The sequence below is a fragment of the Scardinius erythrophthalmus genome (genome assembly GCF_964197995.2).
Source record: "Scardinius erythrophthalmus genome assembly, chromosome: 18".
Taxonomy (NCBI): Eukaryota; Metazoa; Chordata; class Actinopteri; order Cypriniformes; family Leuciscidae; genus Scardinius; species Scardinius erythrophthalmus.
Genome location: NC_138238.1, coordinates 15,549,143 through 15,568,756, shown reverse-complemented (window position 1 = coordinate 15,568,756; position 19,614 = coordinate 15,549,143). Strand labels below are relative to the sequence as shown.

General features: G+C 39.2%; 1 protein-coding gene across 4 annotated transcripts in view; it reads right to left on the bottom strand.

Moving 5' to 3' along the window:
- Positions 1-19,614, bottom strand: part of mpp7a (MAGUK p55 scaffold protein 7a) — a 132,681-nt gene that overhangs the window by 26,991 nt on the left and 86,076 nt on the right. For all 4 annotated transcript variants that reach the window (XM_081393688.1, XM_081393691.1, XM_081393690.1 and 1 more), the window contains exons 8-12: positions 18,628-18,709; positions 18,389-18,474; positions 18,026-18,100; positions 16,107-16,303; positions 14,886-14,950 (exon numbers count right to left, since the gene is read on the bottom strand). In XM_081393688.1, coding sequence (XP_081249814.1) covers positions 14,886-14,950; positions 16,107-16,303; positions 18,026-18,100; positions 18,389-18,474; positions 18,628-18,709 — 505 coding nt within the window. The remainder of the gene's footprint in view (positions 1-14,885; positions 14,951-16,106; positions 16,304-18,025; positions 18,101-18,388; positions 18,475-18,627; positions 18,710-19,614) is intronic.

The following is a 19,614-nucleotide window of genomic DNA, read 5'->3' as shown; positions in this document are numbered from 1 at the left end:
TATAGGTGTTTTTTTTCCTTCATACCATTATTATGTATATATTTTTAAAATGATTATTGGCAATGTTCTACATATCCCCCACTCTTTATGTGTTTATTCATTAAATATTTTGGCATATTGGCCACACTTTCATCCACCATTAAGTGTTCAGTACTCTTTGTTCCACTTACCACATTTTACCATATCTAAGCTAATTCCGCAGATTTTCCCTGAAAAATAAGCACGGAAAATCCAAAAAACGTCCACAGATTCCGTCTGGGCCCGATCATAACAGATTTTCCTGTGCGCCATCATCATATGAACCGACTTGTGGTTCTTTCATCCACATCCAGGTAACAAAACGACCAGACTGAAATATCTGAGGCTACGTTTTTCAAGGGGACATGGCAGGAGGTGGGCTATTTCAGGACACGGTCATAGCTAAGTGTGGTTTTTCATGCCCTAAAAGGTTGTTAGGAACGTCACCACAAAACTTCCTGTCTGATTACTCTGGACAGCACCGGTCTGTCTTTAATGACCCCAGACTATATCAAAACTCAAAACGTACCCCTCATTTAAGCAGCATGGTTTTATATTCATGACAGATGCTAGTTAGTCTAGCACAGCCCCAAACCAGAGACACCTAATACCCCATCGCTGCACAAGGCATTTTCCCCTCCCGCCTCCACAGCATTTTTTTTTTTCAAGATGTGATTAATGAACGCAGGGATATGATGCAAGATGCCCAAGTAAGATTACGGCAGTAAGAAAATTATGGACTGAGAAGGGGAATGAAAAAAAAAAACTTGATCCAGTCCCCCTTTAATACTTTCCACAGTACAGAGAGACCGCGGAGCACAGATGTGCGGCCGTGGACAGATCCTGCATTCTTTACAGCTTGTTCTTTTCCACACAGTCACCTAATAAGGGCTTGTGGGGACCTACGCTGGGATACAAATGAAACACACCGTAAGTCAAGCGCCTGCTGTACCACAACACAAGTGTTTGTGTGGTTCCACAGTGGGGATTTGGTTACAAGTGTTTAGGACAGAGCATTCTTCCACTCAGGCTAACCTGTGGTCTTCTGCTGCTCGTGCCACTTGACGTCTAGCCATCACGCTAAAACATCAAGAACTACATTATTATAAGAAGGTGGGCAAAAAGGTATGATTATCTGACAAACATCAACAACATTTGATGGAGAAAAAAAAAGTACTAGTTGCCAATTTGAAAGAAACAATCCCTTCGAAAGGATGTGACCGTGACCTTCAATAAACTGAAACAGTGAGTGGCTTGTTCTGTTCAATTTTAGTATTTTTCAGATTCAACAGTTGATTGACTCTGGCAATGAGAAGCTCCATTTTCCCGAGCACAGAGCAGGTGCACAGCTTTCATTACGGCTGCTCGGCTGTGGCTAGTCAATGAAAATTGCAGTTCTCTGTATGAAGAGGCTTCGTAATCGGGACCCTTCAAAACCACTTAAAGCAGGATAGACGGCATCATCCAAATAGCCGAAATATTACCTTCCATCTCAATAAGGATAAATAAATCAAGGCTCAGATAGCAAGCAACTATACCCCACTCTTGAACTCGAGTCCCCGAAACTGATTGAGGTTGAATTAGAAAAAAAGCATGGAAATTAATCAATTCTAGTCATAGCAGAAATGTTTCTACATTTTGATATGACAGAAGGCAGCTTGAGTATATTAGAAATGCTCAGGCAAGTGCCTTCTGGTTTGGGGATGAAGATAAATATAAAAAGAGAAAGCCAACTAGCCAAGGACAGTCATAAAATTCCTCCCATTTCCCCTCTGAATATGACAGTACAGGCTAGAAGACCGACACGTGCTCGCTGCAGAGGCCCAAACCTGCACCTCCTAATGGCGTGCACTGTTGCGTGACAAGTTAATTGGACCTCAGAGCTACGCAACCTACCATCACCAACTAGCAGTTCACAAATCAAACCTGTTCTTCCACTGAGACATGGAAGGAAAAACAATGAAAAGGCCCAAATTCAGTGTAAACACAGAAAGACGCGCTGCCGCCGCACACACAATCGCCTGAAAGCTGCTGTGGCTCCCGAATGCCCATTTTCCACAGCAATAATATCTTACAGTCGTGGAAGAAATTTAGTACATCTGTGAGGTGAAAGCCCTGAGGGATTAAAAACGTTAAGGACTACAAGGGGTAATAACCTTCAAACACATTAACTCCCTGTATGGATACGGAATGATGCACATTCACATTTATCAAAAAGATAAGGTAACCAAAAAAGGTCAACGAGGGGAATCATAATACTCTGTAGAGTGATCAGTCAAACTGAAAATGATTTCATAGAGCTCTCCTATTTTTCCATCATTTTTTGGTTTACAATCTGCGACTAATTCTTTTATCTATTATTTGGGATTGGATAATCCTTGTCCTGTGCTTGTAAGTCATATTTAATCATGCAGTGTATTTTCAGAAGTATGGCACTTGTTACAGATTCAGAGAATGAAGGATATGGATATGATTGAACAGAGTTAGCTGTATTTCAGAGACTACTAGAGTAGTTTCAAGGCTTCGAGAAAAGAGGAAATGAACTCAAATAAAGTTTTCTCTTGTGAAATACCTCGGCCTACACCTTCCACCCCAAACAAGGTTAACGGAGAGCTCCATGTTGAGCATGTGAATGATCCATTCACTCACTCCCACCCTCTTTTACGGTCATCTGTGGAAGGGTTTAACAGCAGTGTACAGGCCCCTGGGGTGGTGTCTGAGGGACCCCCAGCATCAAAAATTGAGTTTCCGGTACAAATCGCACGTACCAGAATCGTCTAATCTCATTTCATGTGCACACTAACTATATTCCATCTCTTGTAAGGGAAACCAGTCTCCAACAAACGCTTTACCAAGCACAGTTATCTTTCAGCATTCCCACAGATAAGCACGAACTGGCTGCCTGGATCCAGGGGAGAAGATGGATAACTCTCACAGGCAACGATTAAAGAAAAACAAGTATTTAGTAGAGCTATTTGAAATATGTATTGGGCACAGCTTTGAATCATGTTGAACTCATTAAGAATAGCCGTCTAGGGGAAACACACTGTAGGAGTGGATTCCATTGTGCTGCATAAGTGGAAAGTCGTGTTCTGCCCAAGTGTTACAGGCTTGCGCTGAATACCGACTCTTCGTTCCTGTTGGCCGGAGGAGAACAGACTTGTATCAAGGAGTGATATTTGTTTTTCCTCTGTCCTATCCCAAATTCCAAATTTAGAGAAGGGATTGTTTGAATTTCTTAGAGCCATAATTAAATATCAAAATATATATTATATATTTGTATGCAATCATAAACTGATAACATATATACATTAAATGCAATCCAAGTCACTTTGGATAAAAGGTATCTGGTAAAAGCATTAATACAAGTGAAAGTTTAAATATTATAAAGCCTGATAAATATGATCGATTGCTGATAAATATGATCGATTGCTGATAAATATGACAGTTTCTTTTTGTGCTTTGATGTTACAAATATGAATTCAATAGGTTGAGGTGGAGTTTATATATACACACAAATATTAATGTTATATATATAACATTATATATTTATAATGTTAGGGTTAGGTTTCCAGTGATCCATCGCGGTCAAATTTGAACTCTCTGACCGACCGGATAATATATATATATATATATATATATATATATATATATATATATATATATATATATATAACATTATATATTTATAAGGTTAGGGTTAGGTTTCCAGTGATCCATCGCGGTCAAATTTGAACTCTCTGACCGACCGGAGTGAGCCCAAGTGGGCTTACACATCAGCCGTTAAGGCCCTGGAGCTCAGCTCTCAACGTGGCTTAACAGTCTAACTCACAGACAAACTGAGTGGGCTGCCAGGTCAAGCCGGTGTAGTCATCACTAGCAGGTTTAGTAAGTATCTGAACTACAAATCCAAGAGGCTAGTTGGAGGAAACAGCCCTCCTGTTAGTCTCATCAATCACCTGTTCCTTCCATCAGAGATACAAAACACCCACATGCAAACATCACGAACAGACACACAAAATCTATTCACTGGACCGCTGCAAAGTCTGGCCATTCCTGACCCCCACAGATGGATAGCCAAACACTGAGTAAAGGACATTGAGACTATAATCATCTACTTTATGTACTGGCTACAAATCAGTCGAAGAGACGCACATTTGCTCTCAATGTCCATGGCTAATTCAAATCTAGTCTACCATACACACAAAATTAGAGACACTGCCAAACGACCCCTCCAAATTAAGATCCCCGTGACTTCAGCCGATCATAGTAAAGTGTATCCACCTGAGCCGGGGTCAGTGTGGGGAAAAGCGTGGTAATCGAAAGCTGTGCACAGCTACAGGCCTTGAGGCTTCTGGCCCCGGTGCTCCTCCTCCAGGAGTGAACCTGTGGACAGATGAGATAAACTCATTTTGGAAATGGAGCTTTTTTTATTTCAGTCTAAAACACGTCTCCATTTTTCCATAACTCCTGCCTTAATTGGATTCCGGGGGCTGATGGCTTTCCCAGCTTTAGCTTCTCCCCCCAAATGTTTTCATTTTTTTGTTCTTTCTTCTGACTCCCGTCGCCTTTCCTCCCTGTTTTTACTTATTCCTAAATTGTGGTCACCCTCATAGTGCAGAGGTCATTAGGATTAGCTGATCACGGCAAACCTGTATTCACATCACATAACATCCCATTCATTTTGCAAAACAGCAATATAGAAAACACTATTTGCAAATGGAGCAATGTTTCCACCCAATATGTTTCAATTCAATAGTATTACAAAATTGTAACCACTGTGACTCTTAATTTTTGTCAATCAACTTGTCAGAGAGTGATAGCATGTCTGATAGCACTGGGAGGAAATTGTAGCTAATTATCAGACTGAATTATTCAAGTCACATGACTTTTCTCAATGTGTATCTAGAAATGTATTTGGTAAATATGTTGTCTTCCAATGTCTTCTTAAGGCTGGAATACTCTACACAACTTTGCATCTATTTTTAACCCAATTTACAGTTTGGATGCTGGTGATAGTTGCTGAAAGTCAGAGTCAGTCTGCAGATTTTGGGCAGTCTACAGTTAACAGACTTCACAGAAAATCACAGTGTATGGTAGGCACACACTCTACAGATTCTAATTCAATCCAGTCTGAGGATATCAAACATGTTTGTATTTTGAGCCGATTTTAGAGCATATCTTCTCTGAGTTAGTGTGTTTGGAGGGAGTGCATTTAAAAGGGAGTGCATGATGCCCAGTTTTACTCTAACTTTTTTTTAAAGTCAGCAAGTGTATGATGCCTAGTGTTTGCAAAATTTTCTATTGTAATAAATTTAGATATAATTTATTCCGTATTCACTGTAATATACTGATTTAGAAACCGTTAGTGCTGCTTCATATTTTTTTGAAAAGGTTTTTTTTTTTTTTTTTAGATTATTTGATGAATAGAAATTTCAAAAGAATGGCAATTATTTGTAATATTTTTTTTGTAAGAATGTAGAAGTCTTTACTGCCATTTTGCAACTGCCATGCTGACATGCTGAATAAAAGTATACATTTTAACTGATCCCAGGCTTTTGAATGATAGTTTATGGATGGAAACCCAGCTACTATTGTAGCTTTTAAAGGTTTGTTCTGTTTACCATGTTCAAAGCAATACAGACATTTTCTTTTCACTCACACACATATGCACAAACACACATGTGCACTGGTTCAGCTGAAAACCTTACTGCTGACATCCATGAATGGATGGCACACTTGGGATTAAGACTAATACTCCTTGCACGCCTGACACCCCTTCATCCCATTGACACAGGGTGGAGCAGAACTAGCAAAGCATCCGTGTTTTACAGTCTTACATTACTACCACACCAGGTTCAAATCATAACAGCGAATTAGACTGCAGGCAAGACAGAGTACAATGATGGGACTTGTAAGTTTTACATTTTTTAAAGAAGTAAAAAAAATATATATATTCTCCTGTTACATGGAATATGTAATGCATGGCAGGGCACGGAAGCTGGAAGGAGCTGTTCAGGGACCAGCCCTTGAGGTTCTTAGGCTGTTGGGAGGAAGAGGAGAGGCTGAGGTCAGAAGGCTGGTAATGAAAGCGTGGAAGAAAACAGGACGGCAGATTAAAAAAAGAAAAAGCGAGAGGCGCAGCGTTGAAAAGGTTATCCCTATTGAATGACGGAGCTTGATTGAGCTTGGCAGACGGGACTGCACGGCTTTATTTATAAACTTTCTACCCACAGAATCGAAATCAAAAGAGTTCAAATGAGTGGCCAGCAGCTTAGGGTTTACACAAACAGACTAATGTCTACTAGTCATTAGACAGAGAGAGAGAGAGAGAGAGAGAGAGAGAGAGAGAGAGAGAGAGAGAGAGAGAGAGAGAGAGAGAGAGAGAGAGAGAGAGAGAGAGAGCGCAAGCAAACAAAGCGTGAGACAAACAAAGACAAAGGAGAAGAAAAGGCTGAAGAAAAGGCTGAATCTGGGCAACTGAGACAAAAAAAGTTTGTAAAACAAGCAGCAAACAAGAAACAGGAGGGGAAACAGTACAGTGGCCCCAAAAAGGCAACATTATCAAAATATAACAAAAGAAGAATCTAATTAAGATACATATAATATACAATTAGTATACATCAACACAATATACCATTCAAAAGGTTGGGGTCAGGAAGTTTTTGTTAAATAAATTAATTTTATTCGGCGAGGCTGCATTAAATTGATCAAAAGTGACTGTAAATAAAATTTTAAATAACATTAATAATGTTACTCAAGACTAAATAAATGCTGTTCTTTTGAAATTTTTATTCATCAAAGAATCCTGAAAAAATGCAAATAAAGTTGTTGTAAAATAAATCTGTACAACCGTTTCCAACATTGATAATAATAAGAAATGTTTCTTGAGCAGCAAATCAGCATATTAGAATGATTTCTGAAGGATCATGTGACACTGAAGACTGAAGTAATGATGCTTTCTTTGCCATCACAGGAATAAAATACATTTTAAAATATATTCAATAAATTGCAATATTATTTCATTAATACTGTTCTTACAGTATATTGATCAAATAAATAAAGCCTTGCTGAAGATTAACATAAAAAAAACACTAAAAACTTTTGATAAATATCTTTATATCAAAATGTACAAATAAATATCAATATTTACCTTCATAATAATCTAACAGATTCACTGAAATGGAAGAATGAAACAACGGCTTTGGACAAATTAGGGAACGGGAAATGGAATACCTCAAGTGGATGTAGAATGGAGTGATTACAGAACATTAAGCAGGGAGGGGAAATTGCTGTGAACTGAAACCGTAGACCCTTGCAAAAGACAAATAAGTGATTTTTGTACTACTCGAGATATTTAATACTTAAGGACCCACGGAAACACTGTACGTTTTGCGGCCACTGTATAGAGCTGTCCCTGAGGGGCATACTGTACAACAGAATACATGAGTCTGTGCGGTAACTGATAATGAGAATGCTACGGCACACTCATTTTCCACACACTAACGCTAGAGATGGAAACCAGACTAAGGCCTGACTGAGAGCTGGCCTTCAAACAGCCCAATGTCCAACACACACCACATCAAGAGCCTGTCGGACCTCCACCACAAAGCCTGGAAATAAACCAGTGCTTTTAAATGCAATATGTTGAACATTTACACAGAGCTATTTAAACTAAAAACACTGCCAACACACAGGAAAATCAGAAAGTACAGCTGCTCACAGGGTGGCTATATGACAAACGAAAGCACATTTGGCTCTTTTACAACAGGACTGGGAAAAAACTGATTACTTGGATTTCACTGATATCAGAGAGTTCAGTATGTATCAATTCTCCACTTTGCATTGTGGATAAGACTCAATAACACTCAGGAATCGCTACTGACAATAACAATGTCAATCTTAGAGGAAACGTACAAAACACATGGTCATGACAGAAAAAAGTAAAGACTAAAAAAGCAGACTACACCAAAAGTGGAAGTCAGCAGGCTGATTGAGTCAACCACTTATAAAAGAAAAGATATGCAAAATAAGCCAGAAGGAAGCTTGACAATGATACTATAGGACATGCAACAGCGTGCAGCCACATGTCAAAAAAGATTCTTGTCCGACTGAGCAGACACACACAGAGAAGGAAAGGGAGGGAGAAGATTGAGAGCTAACAGCACAAGAAACTATTACAAGAGAATGACACAGAACGGGATATACACACTCTTTTATCATTAATATGAATCAGACAGGAGAGAGAGGAGTGCTATGGGACAGAGGACAGACACAAAGCATAATCAAAAAGAGCTCACCAATATGGAGTCCACTTAAATAGGAAGCAAACTCATTGTCCTCTTCAAATTATGAAAGGCAGAAGGAACCAAGACAGATTTATATTAGAGAGAAAGATAGGAACACTACTGCATACTGAAAGATGAGCAAAACAGATTGCCAATTGCAAAAAAGACTGTCAATACAGCTTATAGTAATATAAACAAAACTGATAATTACACTACCGTTCAAAAGTAGGAGGGCAGTACAATTTTTACTGTATTTCTGATCAAACAAATACAGCCTTGAGCATAAAAGATCTTTTTAAAAAGACATTGAAAAATCTTACCGACAACAAACTTTTGAACGGTTTACAGACAAGCACAAAGGTCATATTTCCTTCATCTATTGATCCTCTACAACTAAACCAGGTGGACAGATCTATTGGCAGTGTTCGCATTCAACATCCACGACTTTCCATGAGGGCTATAAACTTCAGATTTCTTTTGTCTATTAGACACAACACAATGCATTCAATACATACCTTACAGATGGGGTAAAAATAAGTTAAAACATCTTTTGCGTCTCTCACAACAATAAGACTATGAAATACTGGGGGAATATGTTCACAATCACATTCACACGCTCTATCATAGAGAAAGACTAAAACGGGTGGGATTAATTTGAGCACTCATCATTCTAATCTAAGTGTAAGACATAGTTGGTCTGGCAAATAGGGATGTATTGTGTGCTTGTGAATATGTGTTTTAGTATACAGTATGAGAGAGATACAGTAGGGTGATGAACTCTTGGCCCCTTTACACACTCTGCTACGCTCTATTAGGCTGTTGTGGACCAATGAATTCTAATCAACCATATCTTCATTGTTCAGGTACTCTATTACCACATACAGGGGTCCCCAGCCAATGATCTAATGGCTATGATATTTCATAGGCAAACCAGAGTTAGTCTGAAAGGTGTACCTTCAATCTCCTCCACTGGGAAAGCAAAGAAAGGAATATGATAAACATAAAAAGATTAAAAACAGATCAAGAGGGTGATGGGAGAAGCAAATTAATGGAGGAAAAAGAAACTGACCTACCCCATTCGACTGTCTCATCATCTTATAAAGGAAAAAAATAAAAGGAAAGATAAAGTCATGTGACTGGAAGTACACATTACAAACATGATTTGAAATCTAAAATATTAAAGGGCCAGTTCAACCAAAAATAGAAATTCTGTCATCATTTACTTATCCTCAAATCATTCCAAACCCGTTTGACTTTTTTCTTCTGCTGTTTTAAATGAAAGTCATTGGGGTGCAATTTTGCTTTAACATTCTTCCAAATTTCTTCTTTTTCACAATATAAATGTTTGGAACGACATCAGGATGAGTAAATGATCACAGTTTCAATTGAACTATGCCTTTAAATGTTGAACAAATGCAAAAATCTGTTTGTATTCTATGAAAAGTCTTCAGTATGCCATTAAGTGGTAAACCATTGCTTACCTCATAAGAAACTGCAGCTACAGAAAAACTAACAGTTCATAACAGCAGAGAAAGTGTATATTTGAGTGTGCATGTGCAGGCCTGAAGACATGGGAACATTTGGAGTCACTTTAAAAGCTTCCTCCAGTTCATGTGGTCTCAATTCTACTAAACAAGCTTAAATCAAAACACGCACGAGCAAAGGGCAGCATCTACACAGCCTGCCATACACATCCACACAGTCCTGCCAAAAAAGCAATACCATGAAGAGTAGGATGGAGGGCAGTAAAATCTTTTGTGTGCTATCAGTCAGGAGAATCCTTAGGCATCTTTCTTCTTGTTGGTGTGACCCAAAAAAAAAAGGGGGATCCAATGATGTTTTAGATTTAGGACAAGAAGTGAAGCCACTAAGCTTAGGATAAGAAAAAATGGGTAAGATTTACAAAATGAAAATGAATAACTGTCACATCTGCCATAATTACTGGAGGCATATTTCAGAGAAATGGAACCTGTGCGAGGCAAGTGCATGAAGCAGTGAACTTTCCTACACCTAGCACATTTTTCTAGCCATTGTCAGTAATATATGATCCTTTTTTTTAAATGGCTTTTGGCCACAGAGTGTAAAAAAAAAAAAAAAAAAAAAAGGTTACCACAAACTGGTCTGTGCAAACCTGGAAGCAAGATCATTGAAATGATGCAATTTTTACATGACAGAATAATTCCAAAAAGATAACAGATGCCTTTTGCCTCCCACAATTTATAAATTAATCTAGAACAGATGATTATTACAGATAAGTAGGGATGGTGAGTGTAGATTAAAGAGGTGCTTAAATTGTTTCCATATCTACAGTTATGACAGAACAATTGGATTGAAATTATATCTGGTCAAGCAAACATCTAAAAGGGCACAAACCAAAGCAAGTGAACGGGCATGAATAGACCAACTGATTCATTGTTTATATACACAGATTTACATCAATCCCATTGTAGATTCCACATGTTCTGTTTATATCTACTTTAACCAGTGTAATATATATCTATTTACAAGTGCATTACTGTACATGTACACCGAACAAAACTGCTCCACATGCAATGTGACAACATTATGATAACAACAAAACGCTTGTGATCAGTGGTCCTGAACACGTTAGGATTATCCTACATTAGGTTGCATATAAATGTAGCTTGCGTAACCAGAAGACACACTAATCATGCGAAAGGTAATCATCATGAGAGGTGAATATGAGACCAGATGTGTTAATCTATTTGCAAACAAAATAAACAGATATTAACTGACTGGTTAAGGCTCAGGGTTGGTAACCGGAAAGTTGCTGGTTTGACATGTCTGAAGCACATCCCCATTGTGCCAATGACATTGCATAAAAGTGGAGAAGAAAAAACATAACAGAATTTGGTCATGTGACAGTTAATAAAGATTCTTGTGTAAGTCTTAGGCAAGAAGTCATTTAACAGATGTTTTTATCCATGTAGCATATAGTACGCTTACAGTACTTTCATTAATTGAAAGGATTATCCCTCCAGAGTAACATGGAGTTCCCTTTCGAAGTGGAACTCAGCACTGCGTCTTGGATCGATCAGTGTGACCGGTGTCTGAAGCACGTGTATACACCTGACAATTCCATGATGTCACTACTGGAGCACATACGTGTATAAGAGGGTGTCTGTGATAGATGTCATCAGATCTTTTTGTCTTCAGGAGACGCATGTTTGTATGCGCTTGTAAAACAAACGCTACAGGTGGAGTGTGTTAGTCTCCTTGAGGAAGCTGGATGTGCTCATGATTCGCGAGACTGACTGAAATAGACAGGTAAGAAGCTTTGTTCTTCCTTAATGCTGAGGAATTAGATGCAGAGAGAGTTAAGGCGGATGCTATTAAATCCACCCCCTCTGCTGTTCACAAACAGATAGTAAATTCTGTTGGCATCATCCAGCCAAGATGAGGTGGATGTGGTTTATGAGGGCAAGGATACTGCTTATAGTGAGCTCTCTAAGCCTGCCAGCTCCACGAGGAGTTTCTGGAGGTGATGGCCCACGCCACGGCTAGACTTGATCTGGTTTGGGGGAGCGAGAGACAGGAAGTCACTTGTGACACTTTTGACGAGCAAATCCTGTCAGGCCATGACCTCCTCACTGCGACCCTGCCTTGCGTTGAGGACTACCTCGCATTTGAAGGATATACGGCAGCAGGTCAGGCTGGTGGTTCCGTGCACACGACAACAGTGTTGCAAGCGTACCGAGCGGATCTGCTTAAAGACTTGGATCAGGGGCAGGGACTGTATGGGAGGTAGTCGCGAAGCCACTCTACTCCATGCATTTGGACCTCCGGGCTACCAAATAAACTGCAGCTGTCATTGGTTGTTCAATCGTAGAGATGGTGGCCATGGAGAGGCATCTGTGGTTCAACTTGGCAGACATTAAGGAGAACGAGAAAAAATACGCTCTCCTTAATGCGCAAGTCTCTTTTTGGCACATCTGTGGAGACGGTAGCCAGAAGGTTTAGAGAGGCGAGGGTGCGGTCAGCAGCTTTCAGGGGATACATCCCACGCATGTCTAAGCCTTCGCCTAATACCTCTAGAGAACCTTGTCCGTCACAGTCTTAGGACTGGAGGACTTAGGGCCAGAGGCTGAGTGTAGCCTCCAGTGCTCCTCCTTTGGTGAGGAGTAGATCACAGAGGAGGCGGGATGCTGGGAGTAAGTAATTGAAAGGAAGCGATTTGGTAAACAAGACTGAATCGCTAAGGAGAAGTAAAATCCCTCCTCCTTCCCAACGTTTTGTGATGTAACAGATGGGGATCCACTCGAGTGAAAAGAATTATCGAACAAGAAAAAAAAAAAAAAAAAGTAGGGTGGGACTTCTAACGAAAGTAGGGTTGTTAACTGGGTGAGTCAGATCTACAGTAAATGCAAGCTTGAAGTCAATTATAAGAAAGAGTCAGGGTTTAAGTGGACCAAAATGATCGGAGAAGGCCAGCATACGTCACCAGATAAGTCTGTCATTTTATTGGACGATCAAGTTATGACATTTTGAAATACGAGGTCAAAAAAAAAAAAAAATGAAAGAGAATTTAATCCATATAAAACTATTTCTAGCCTACAAAATTTTATAACTCCATACAAAAATGTTGTTAAAAAAAAAAATGTACTGGTAAATTTCCATGACTTTCCATTGTTTTTAAGATAAATTTCCATGACATTCCCATGCTTAAAATCATGATTTTAAATATGATTTGACCGTGGAAACCCCGAAAGTTTTAGTCTCTGAACCTGCCCAGGGGTGTGGGGTTTATAATGGATATGACATACAGTCTCAGCTAGTTGTCATGCTGTTCTGATAAGTAAGGCTTTATTTGACAGCACATGTCTGTAGTGCAAAGCACTAGCGTGTGTTCAGTCATCCAGAGAAAGCCCCTCATCACTGCTCTTTGAAATATGGGCTAACGTCACCGCACTGCAGGCCAGTGGACAGATGGTCTTACTCTTAAAGTGCACAATCATGCGGTTTCAAACAAACAATTTATTTTTTCCAAGCTCACCTATATGCATCTACAACACCTGTGTTTGGATTGATATTGTATACGGTCTGCTTCTGGTTAAGTCAGACATGGACACATTAGCTTTCTGTTTTTCTGAATTGAATGCGTTTCTGACAAATTTCTATACGTGACGTGATTCCAGAAAAATTCTATATATGAAAAGCTGCATAAAATCAGGACTTTAATATTACTTATGCTTGTTCGTTTAATAAAACGTAATGAGTTTGCGAAGACGACAGTTTCACGACTTCTGGGGTGGTCCTGGAAAACGCATCAATACTGATAATTCAGAGACGCACACATCAACTTTTACTTTTTCTTTGTTTTAAGCAGCCGATGGAGTGACAGAGAAAAATGGGAAAGGTGGGAGGCCAAACATGTGGCATTGGGGATAAGAATCCAGAGTGGCTGTATTATTCAATCAAGTGTGCGTGTAGCTGTACGGATGACGGCAACATGTCGAGAGTGTTGCTGCGGGTCTGTCTCGTGGTGAGTCTTAAGTGCGCACATGTGTAGAGAGTAACCCAGCATAGCTCCATAAAGACCCCTGATGTCAGTCGGAGGGAGAGATTAGAGCTGTGGCGCACAAACACACGCACACACGCATACGATAGTCAAATGTGAGAGATTAATGGAAAGCAGGAGAGGAAGCTTATGTCCAGGCGTGCATTAATGCACATGTACATGAATACACATGTGTGCACATATCTGCCTGGCACCAATCAGGGGAGTCTGGGCTCCCTGTCTGCATTCACTTCACCTTGCACTTCCCACCCTCTCATCTAATCTTTTCCGGTTGCTATTCCTTCTATTCATTTTTTTTTTAAGCCACTGTCTCGTCACATCATTTGCATTGCATGGGCCGCTCTCATACAACAGTTCAAAAATAATTTCTGCTGTAGTCCGGGAACAAAAGGATGAGTGTGTGCAGGGCTCAACAATACGGTGTCTGGCCTGAGGTCAGTGAGAGAGAGTTTTGGGCATTACCACTGGAAATTTTACATTCAGTGATCTTGTACAACCATGTTTTAAACCAGTGGTTCTCAACCTGTCTGACTATAAGGTCCCTGTTGTCCAACACATTATTTGATATTTCTGCTGTAATAAAAAAAAGTTAGAAAACAAGCAGTTTTGTCATAATTAACAGATGTATTGAATTGAATTAAATTTTGTGATTCCAGAGATTTAAGATTCTTCAAAAAGAATGTTTTTATTTTATTTTTTTCATCCCCATCCCCCTGGCTGAGAACCACTGTTGTTTCTGGATTTAATCAAAATGGTTTACAAATTATGATGATTTGTCACCAAGATACTGTTATCTAGTTGACTAACATGGGCGAGGTTTGTCAAAATTGCTAAACTTATTTGTAACCACATGGAAAGTACCATTAAAAATGAGAAACGACAAACCAGAGAGTAATGTTTTGCATCATATGCTATCGCTTTCCAGTAAAAGTGTTTGAAAGTTACATTATATGTATATAATTTCCAGTTTTGTTTTGTCTCTGGTGTGTGTTTCAGTGGTTGTTTTAGTTGCTGCATGATTGTTGGGGTGTGGTCCTTACAAAATCTTTTGCTGGGGGTCCTCTGAAGAGTAGTGATGGTCGTGGGTTTCCAGACTGCAAACCTCCTGAAGGAAGTGAGAGAGAAAGAGAAAGATAAAGATCTATAGATAGTAGTAAACAGATAGTATACATTCAGTGTCAGTGTTTGGGACTGATAACTGTATTTACTGATATATGTGTGAGTGAGAAGCAATCACCCATCAAATCTAAATCAACCGACAACATTGTGTAAAGCAGTCTGTTTGGTCTTTGAACATCATACGTCACTCATTTACAACCAAAATGTGTAAACCTAACTTAATGATTGGTAATTTAGCACTCCAAACCTGACTGACAACCCTATTCTGACATGCAGTAAAACCATCGGATTTCACAGCTGTATGGAGATTACTAAACACTTAACTACAATGCAGAGCTACCTGCCTAAGTATCCATTAGAGAGAGAGAGAGTGTGTGTGTGTGTGTGTGTGTGTGTGTGTGTGTGTGTGTGTGTGTGTGTGTGTGTGTGTGTGTGTGTGTGTGTGTGTGTGTGTGTGTGTGTGTGAGTGTGAGTGTGAGTGTGAGTGTGAGTGTGAGTGTGAGTGTGAGAGAGAGAGAGAGAGAGAGAGAGAGAGAGAGAGAGAGAGAGAGAGAGAGAGAGAGAGAGAGAGAGAGAGAGAGAATGGTCAGCCAGAAACAGCACTTGCTACTGTACATTTGACAGGTTCAAAAATATGTTTTACTATTGAAAGTTACTTTCTTCAAGAGAAACAGAGCAAAGAAACTATTTCCTAAGGCAGCGCACATATGCATGCACATCAGAGTCCACTTTATGAAAAAGAAAGCCACTGATGTGCAATTTTCCGTGCGTGGACGTCCAAAGTGGATGTGAACCAGTGCTATCACTGTCTGTCATTACTCATTCCAGCCCAGACAGCCACGGAAATCCAAAGTATTTTGGCCGAGCCGACTTGCACAAAAAGGGAACAAAATGATGAGGAACACAAAAAAGTCAGAAAAGTCATTCCTTTCATAGTAGGGAGTGAAAGTCAGGTTGTAATGGAGTGGAAGAAGTCTGGAATGATCGAGAGACAGAGAGATGGATGCATGAAAGGTGAATATGATATATGAGGGGGCTGGACAGAGGGCGGACAAGATGATGGAGTCAAGGAGTGCTGTTGAATTTAAAACTGGTGATAGTGGGAGGAAATGAGCAGGGAAGAGAGAAAAGCATTGGCTAACCTCTCCTGTAAGTGTTTGGAAGGGATGAGTCCAGCGCGCGGGTTGCCATCGCCCTCGAGTTTGGCCTGCCACCAGGTGGCATCATCCTGGCTCATAACCTGCAAGATATCTCCCATCCTGAACGCCAAGCCTGCCTCCTTGCAAGGGATCGCCTTATCGTCAGCTGGATTGAAGTCAAAAAGCGCCTTTACAAACATCTGAAGAGCAAGAGAGAGAGAGAGAAGCAGCTTTAACTAACATTAAATGGATTAAAATGAAATGAGAGAAAGATGAAATTCAAATCACATCTGCTCCATCCTTCTCTCTAAATAATGACCAAATCAAGGTGCATTTTTGGATAGCAGACAGGCTTAATTTCCACACATACACATGTAAAATCTTCTTGGAAATGCTATGTGATTCTCATTAGCGCTTTTCTAAAAAAGGAGATCATGAGGTGTTTGGAGGATTGGAGTGATTGAGCAGACGTATCAAATCAATAAAAAAGACAAATAAGAAAATAAAGGGTTACTGAGAGCAAACGGAGACAGCAAAGTCCCCAAAGCACAGAGCAGTGGCTTGTGTTGATTTAGAGAGCTGCATGTGCCATACAGAAAAATGATGTTACAAGGGAGAACGTTCCCCACAAACACACCAATACATCCTGAGGGAACACTTCATCTCTCTGTCTTGCACTCCATCATTTTTTATCCCTCTTACACATGTGCAGCCAATTAGCATCACTTCAACATATTCATTACATGTGCAGAAAACAGTAAACTACGGTCACTGGATAACACACATGTGGGTTATGACTGAATTTAAAACTGAAACATATTTAAACCATTACAGCACAGAAAAACGAATAAAATAAACCCGCAAAGAAATGGTACAGTCCTCATTTACAGCACAACACTCAAAAGTTTGGGGTCAATACAGTTTTTATTTTATTTAAATAAATTAATTTCATTTAGCAAGGATTACGTTTTTAATTTACAAAAAAAAAAAAGAGATTTCTACTTATTTAAAATCAATGCTGTTTTTTCAGCTTTCTATATAATCAAAAAAACTTGAAAATGTATAATTGTTACAAAAATAATACAAATAGTATTGAAAAAAATTTAAGGGTCATGAGACACTGAAGACTGGAGTAATGATGCTGAAAATGATCAACTTCGACATCATAAATAAATAACATTTTGAAATATATTCAAATAAAATAAAAAGTTATTTTATATTGTAATAACATTTCACAATATTACTGTTTTACTCTTCTTCTTCTTTTCTTTTTTTTATAAAAAAATGCAGCCTTGATGAGAGCAAGAGACAAATACAGAAAACAATTTACAGACCCCAATCTCTCCAACTTATAACCATGACGTGTACTTAAGTTCTGACTCAAGTCAGAATTGGATTTATTCCTCATGGATAGAACACAATCCCAAAATCCATTGCAAAGGTTTGCTAAAACCTATTGATCTACTATCACCAAAATAATTTAAAATGTGCTATTTCACCAAATATTTTTGTTAGTGGTTTGTGTTTTTTTGTTTATTAGTATAAAGTCTTTAGCTTAGCTCATGTCCGAACTCAATTCTGTAGGAATCATTTAAGTGTCAACAGTTCTGACTAAAGTTTTGTGTAAGATGCATGTGTAGAGCATTGTAAATCAGTCATTATTGAGGTTTCATGTAGCTCACTTGGTTTAGGAACAGATCGACATAGGCTGTTTGTTAGCTAGACAGGGGCTGAGAGGTTTAGTGCAAATCATTTGTGTTGAAGATGGATGGGAACAAAAGTTCATCTATCAAGCCAGCAGCCCATAGTACATATACAGAGAAAGCCCCCCTTCCCCACCATCTGAGTAGAACATCCCATATCGGCCATCTCTTTTTCCTAAACTGTCATGTCTGATCAGCAGCAATGCTGATGAACTGTACCTTGGGCTCCTTGCTTTGTGATTCCTCTTTGATGGCTGGGACCACTTTAAACGTGATGGCACCTTGCGACTGGGACTATAAACAGAGCAGAATCAACAAAAAGACACGATCAACAACATGAAATGAAAAACGTGCACTGGTGCATTCCTTTTGTCTTTTTATTTCACAATAACTTTCTCTTGGCAAAACATTTTTTAGGAGGAAAATGACATTAGATTCTTAGCCTATAATGTTTCACACATTAACTGGCCAAACAATTCCCACTGGATAAAACCACCTTTTCACAATATTCTGTTACATTACAAACTGTTAAACATGCTGTTTATGGCATTTCTAGTTGTCTCTTCACAAACACGCACATACCAGGATGCGGATTATTTCCTCAGGTTTTTTGTCATCAACAGGGATACCATTAACCTCTTTCAGCTCGTCTCCGACATGTATCAGCCCTGGATGCAACAAAGAGCAGTGGATAACGAGAGAAGTTAAGAAGAGACCACAGTTTATTCAGTGTAATAAACATCTCAAACATCTCAAAATAAACATCTGGGTATTATTAGGGTACATTTGTGTAGTGAGAGAAGAGGCGCATTAGTGCTCACCACTTCTGTCTGCTGCCCCGCCCCTCATGATGCGTGCCACTATGATCGCTCCAGTGCGTTCATCTTTCTTTATGGTGGCACCCTGTAACACACATACAAAGAGTCAACAACCACACTTGCTTAAAGTAAACACATACAGTACTTAACAGTGACCAGGTTGATACAAACATTAAAGTCTAAACAAAATTTGGTTTAATTGGATTATAAATGTCTATTAGAATATTCAAAGATTCATAAAGACAGTCACTTGTCTCATTCCTGAATACATGAGTGTTTTTGAAAAAAACTGGTGAAGTTGCATCCAAATTTGCCTACTTATATACTACACTGGTACACCCCTAAAGGTTTGTACTCTTTACGAAGAAAGTACATACTTTTGAGGGTTAAAGGGTTACTGAGAGCAAACGGAGACGCAACGGCAAACGCAAACTTTTGAGTTTGCAGCAGAAGAGTAGGCAAGCTTTCGGACATAATACTTCGTCATAATTGCATCTTTAATGGACCGCTCTATGTCACTTAGTTAGGTGCATCCTGTCACCGTTTAAACTGTCCTGACATTCATCTTGTCACAGATATCCTCCACATTTCATTTCATTTCCTACTGTATTGGAGATCAATATCACATTGATCTGCCAGTCGTGGGTTTTTCATGCAGAGAACTCGCTTCATGAACTCTCATGTCTCCTTCCCTGTTTGATAATGATATTTAAAAGTTAATGACGAAATGTATCTTTACAAAAGTTCACAATGTCATTGCAAGATGAAATCTAATGTGGAAAACATTGAATAAATATTGTTTCATCGGATTAGATACTGACTATCACTCAAATCCCTTTATCTGAACCGTCAGGTCTCACACATTCACCATGTTTGTAGTTTTTAAACACTTTTTATTTGTGTTTGCAGTTCTAATTGAATCCTCATCCAACACGCAATGGGTTCTGGGGCAATACCAATAAATAGAGTGTGCACAAATCTCACAAATCT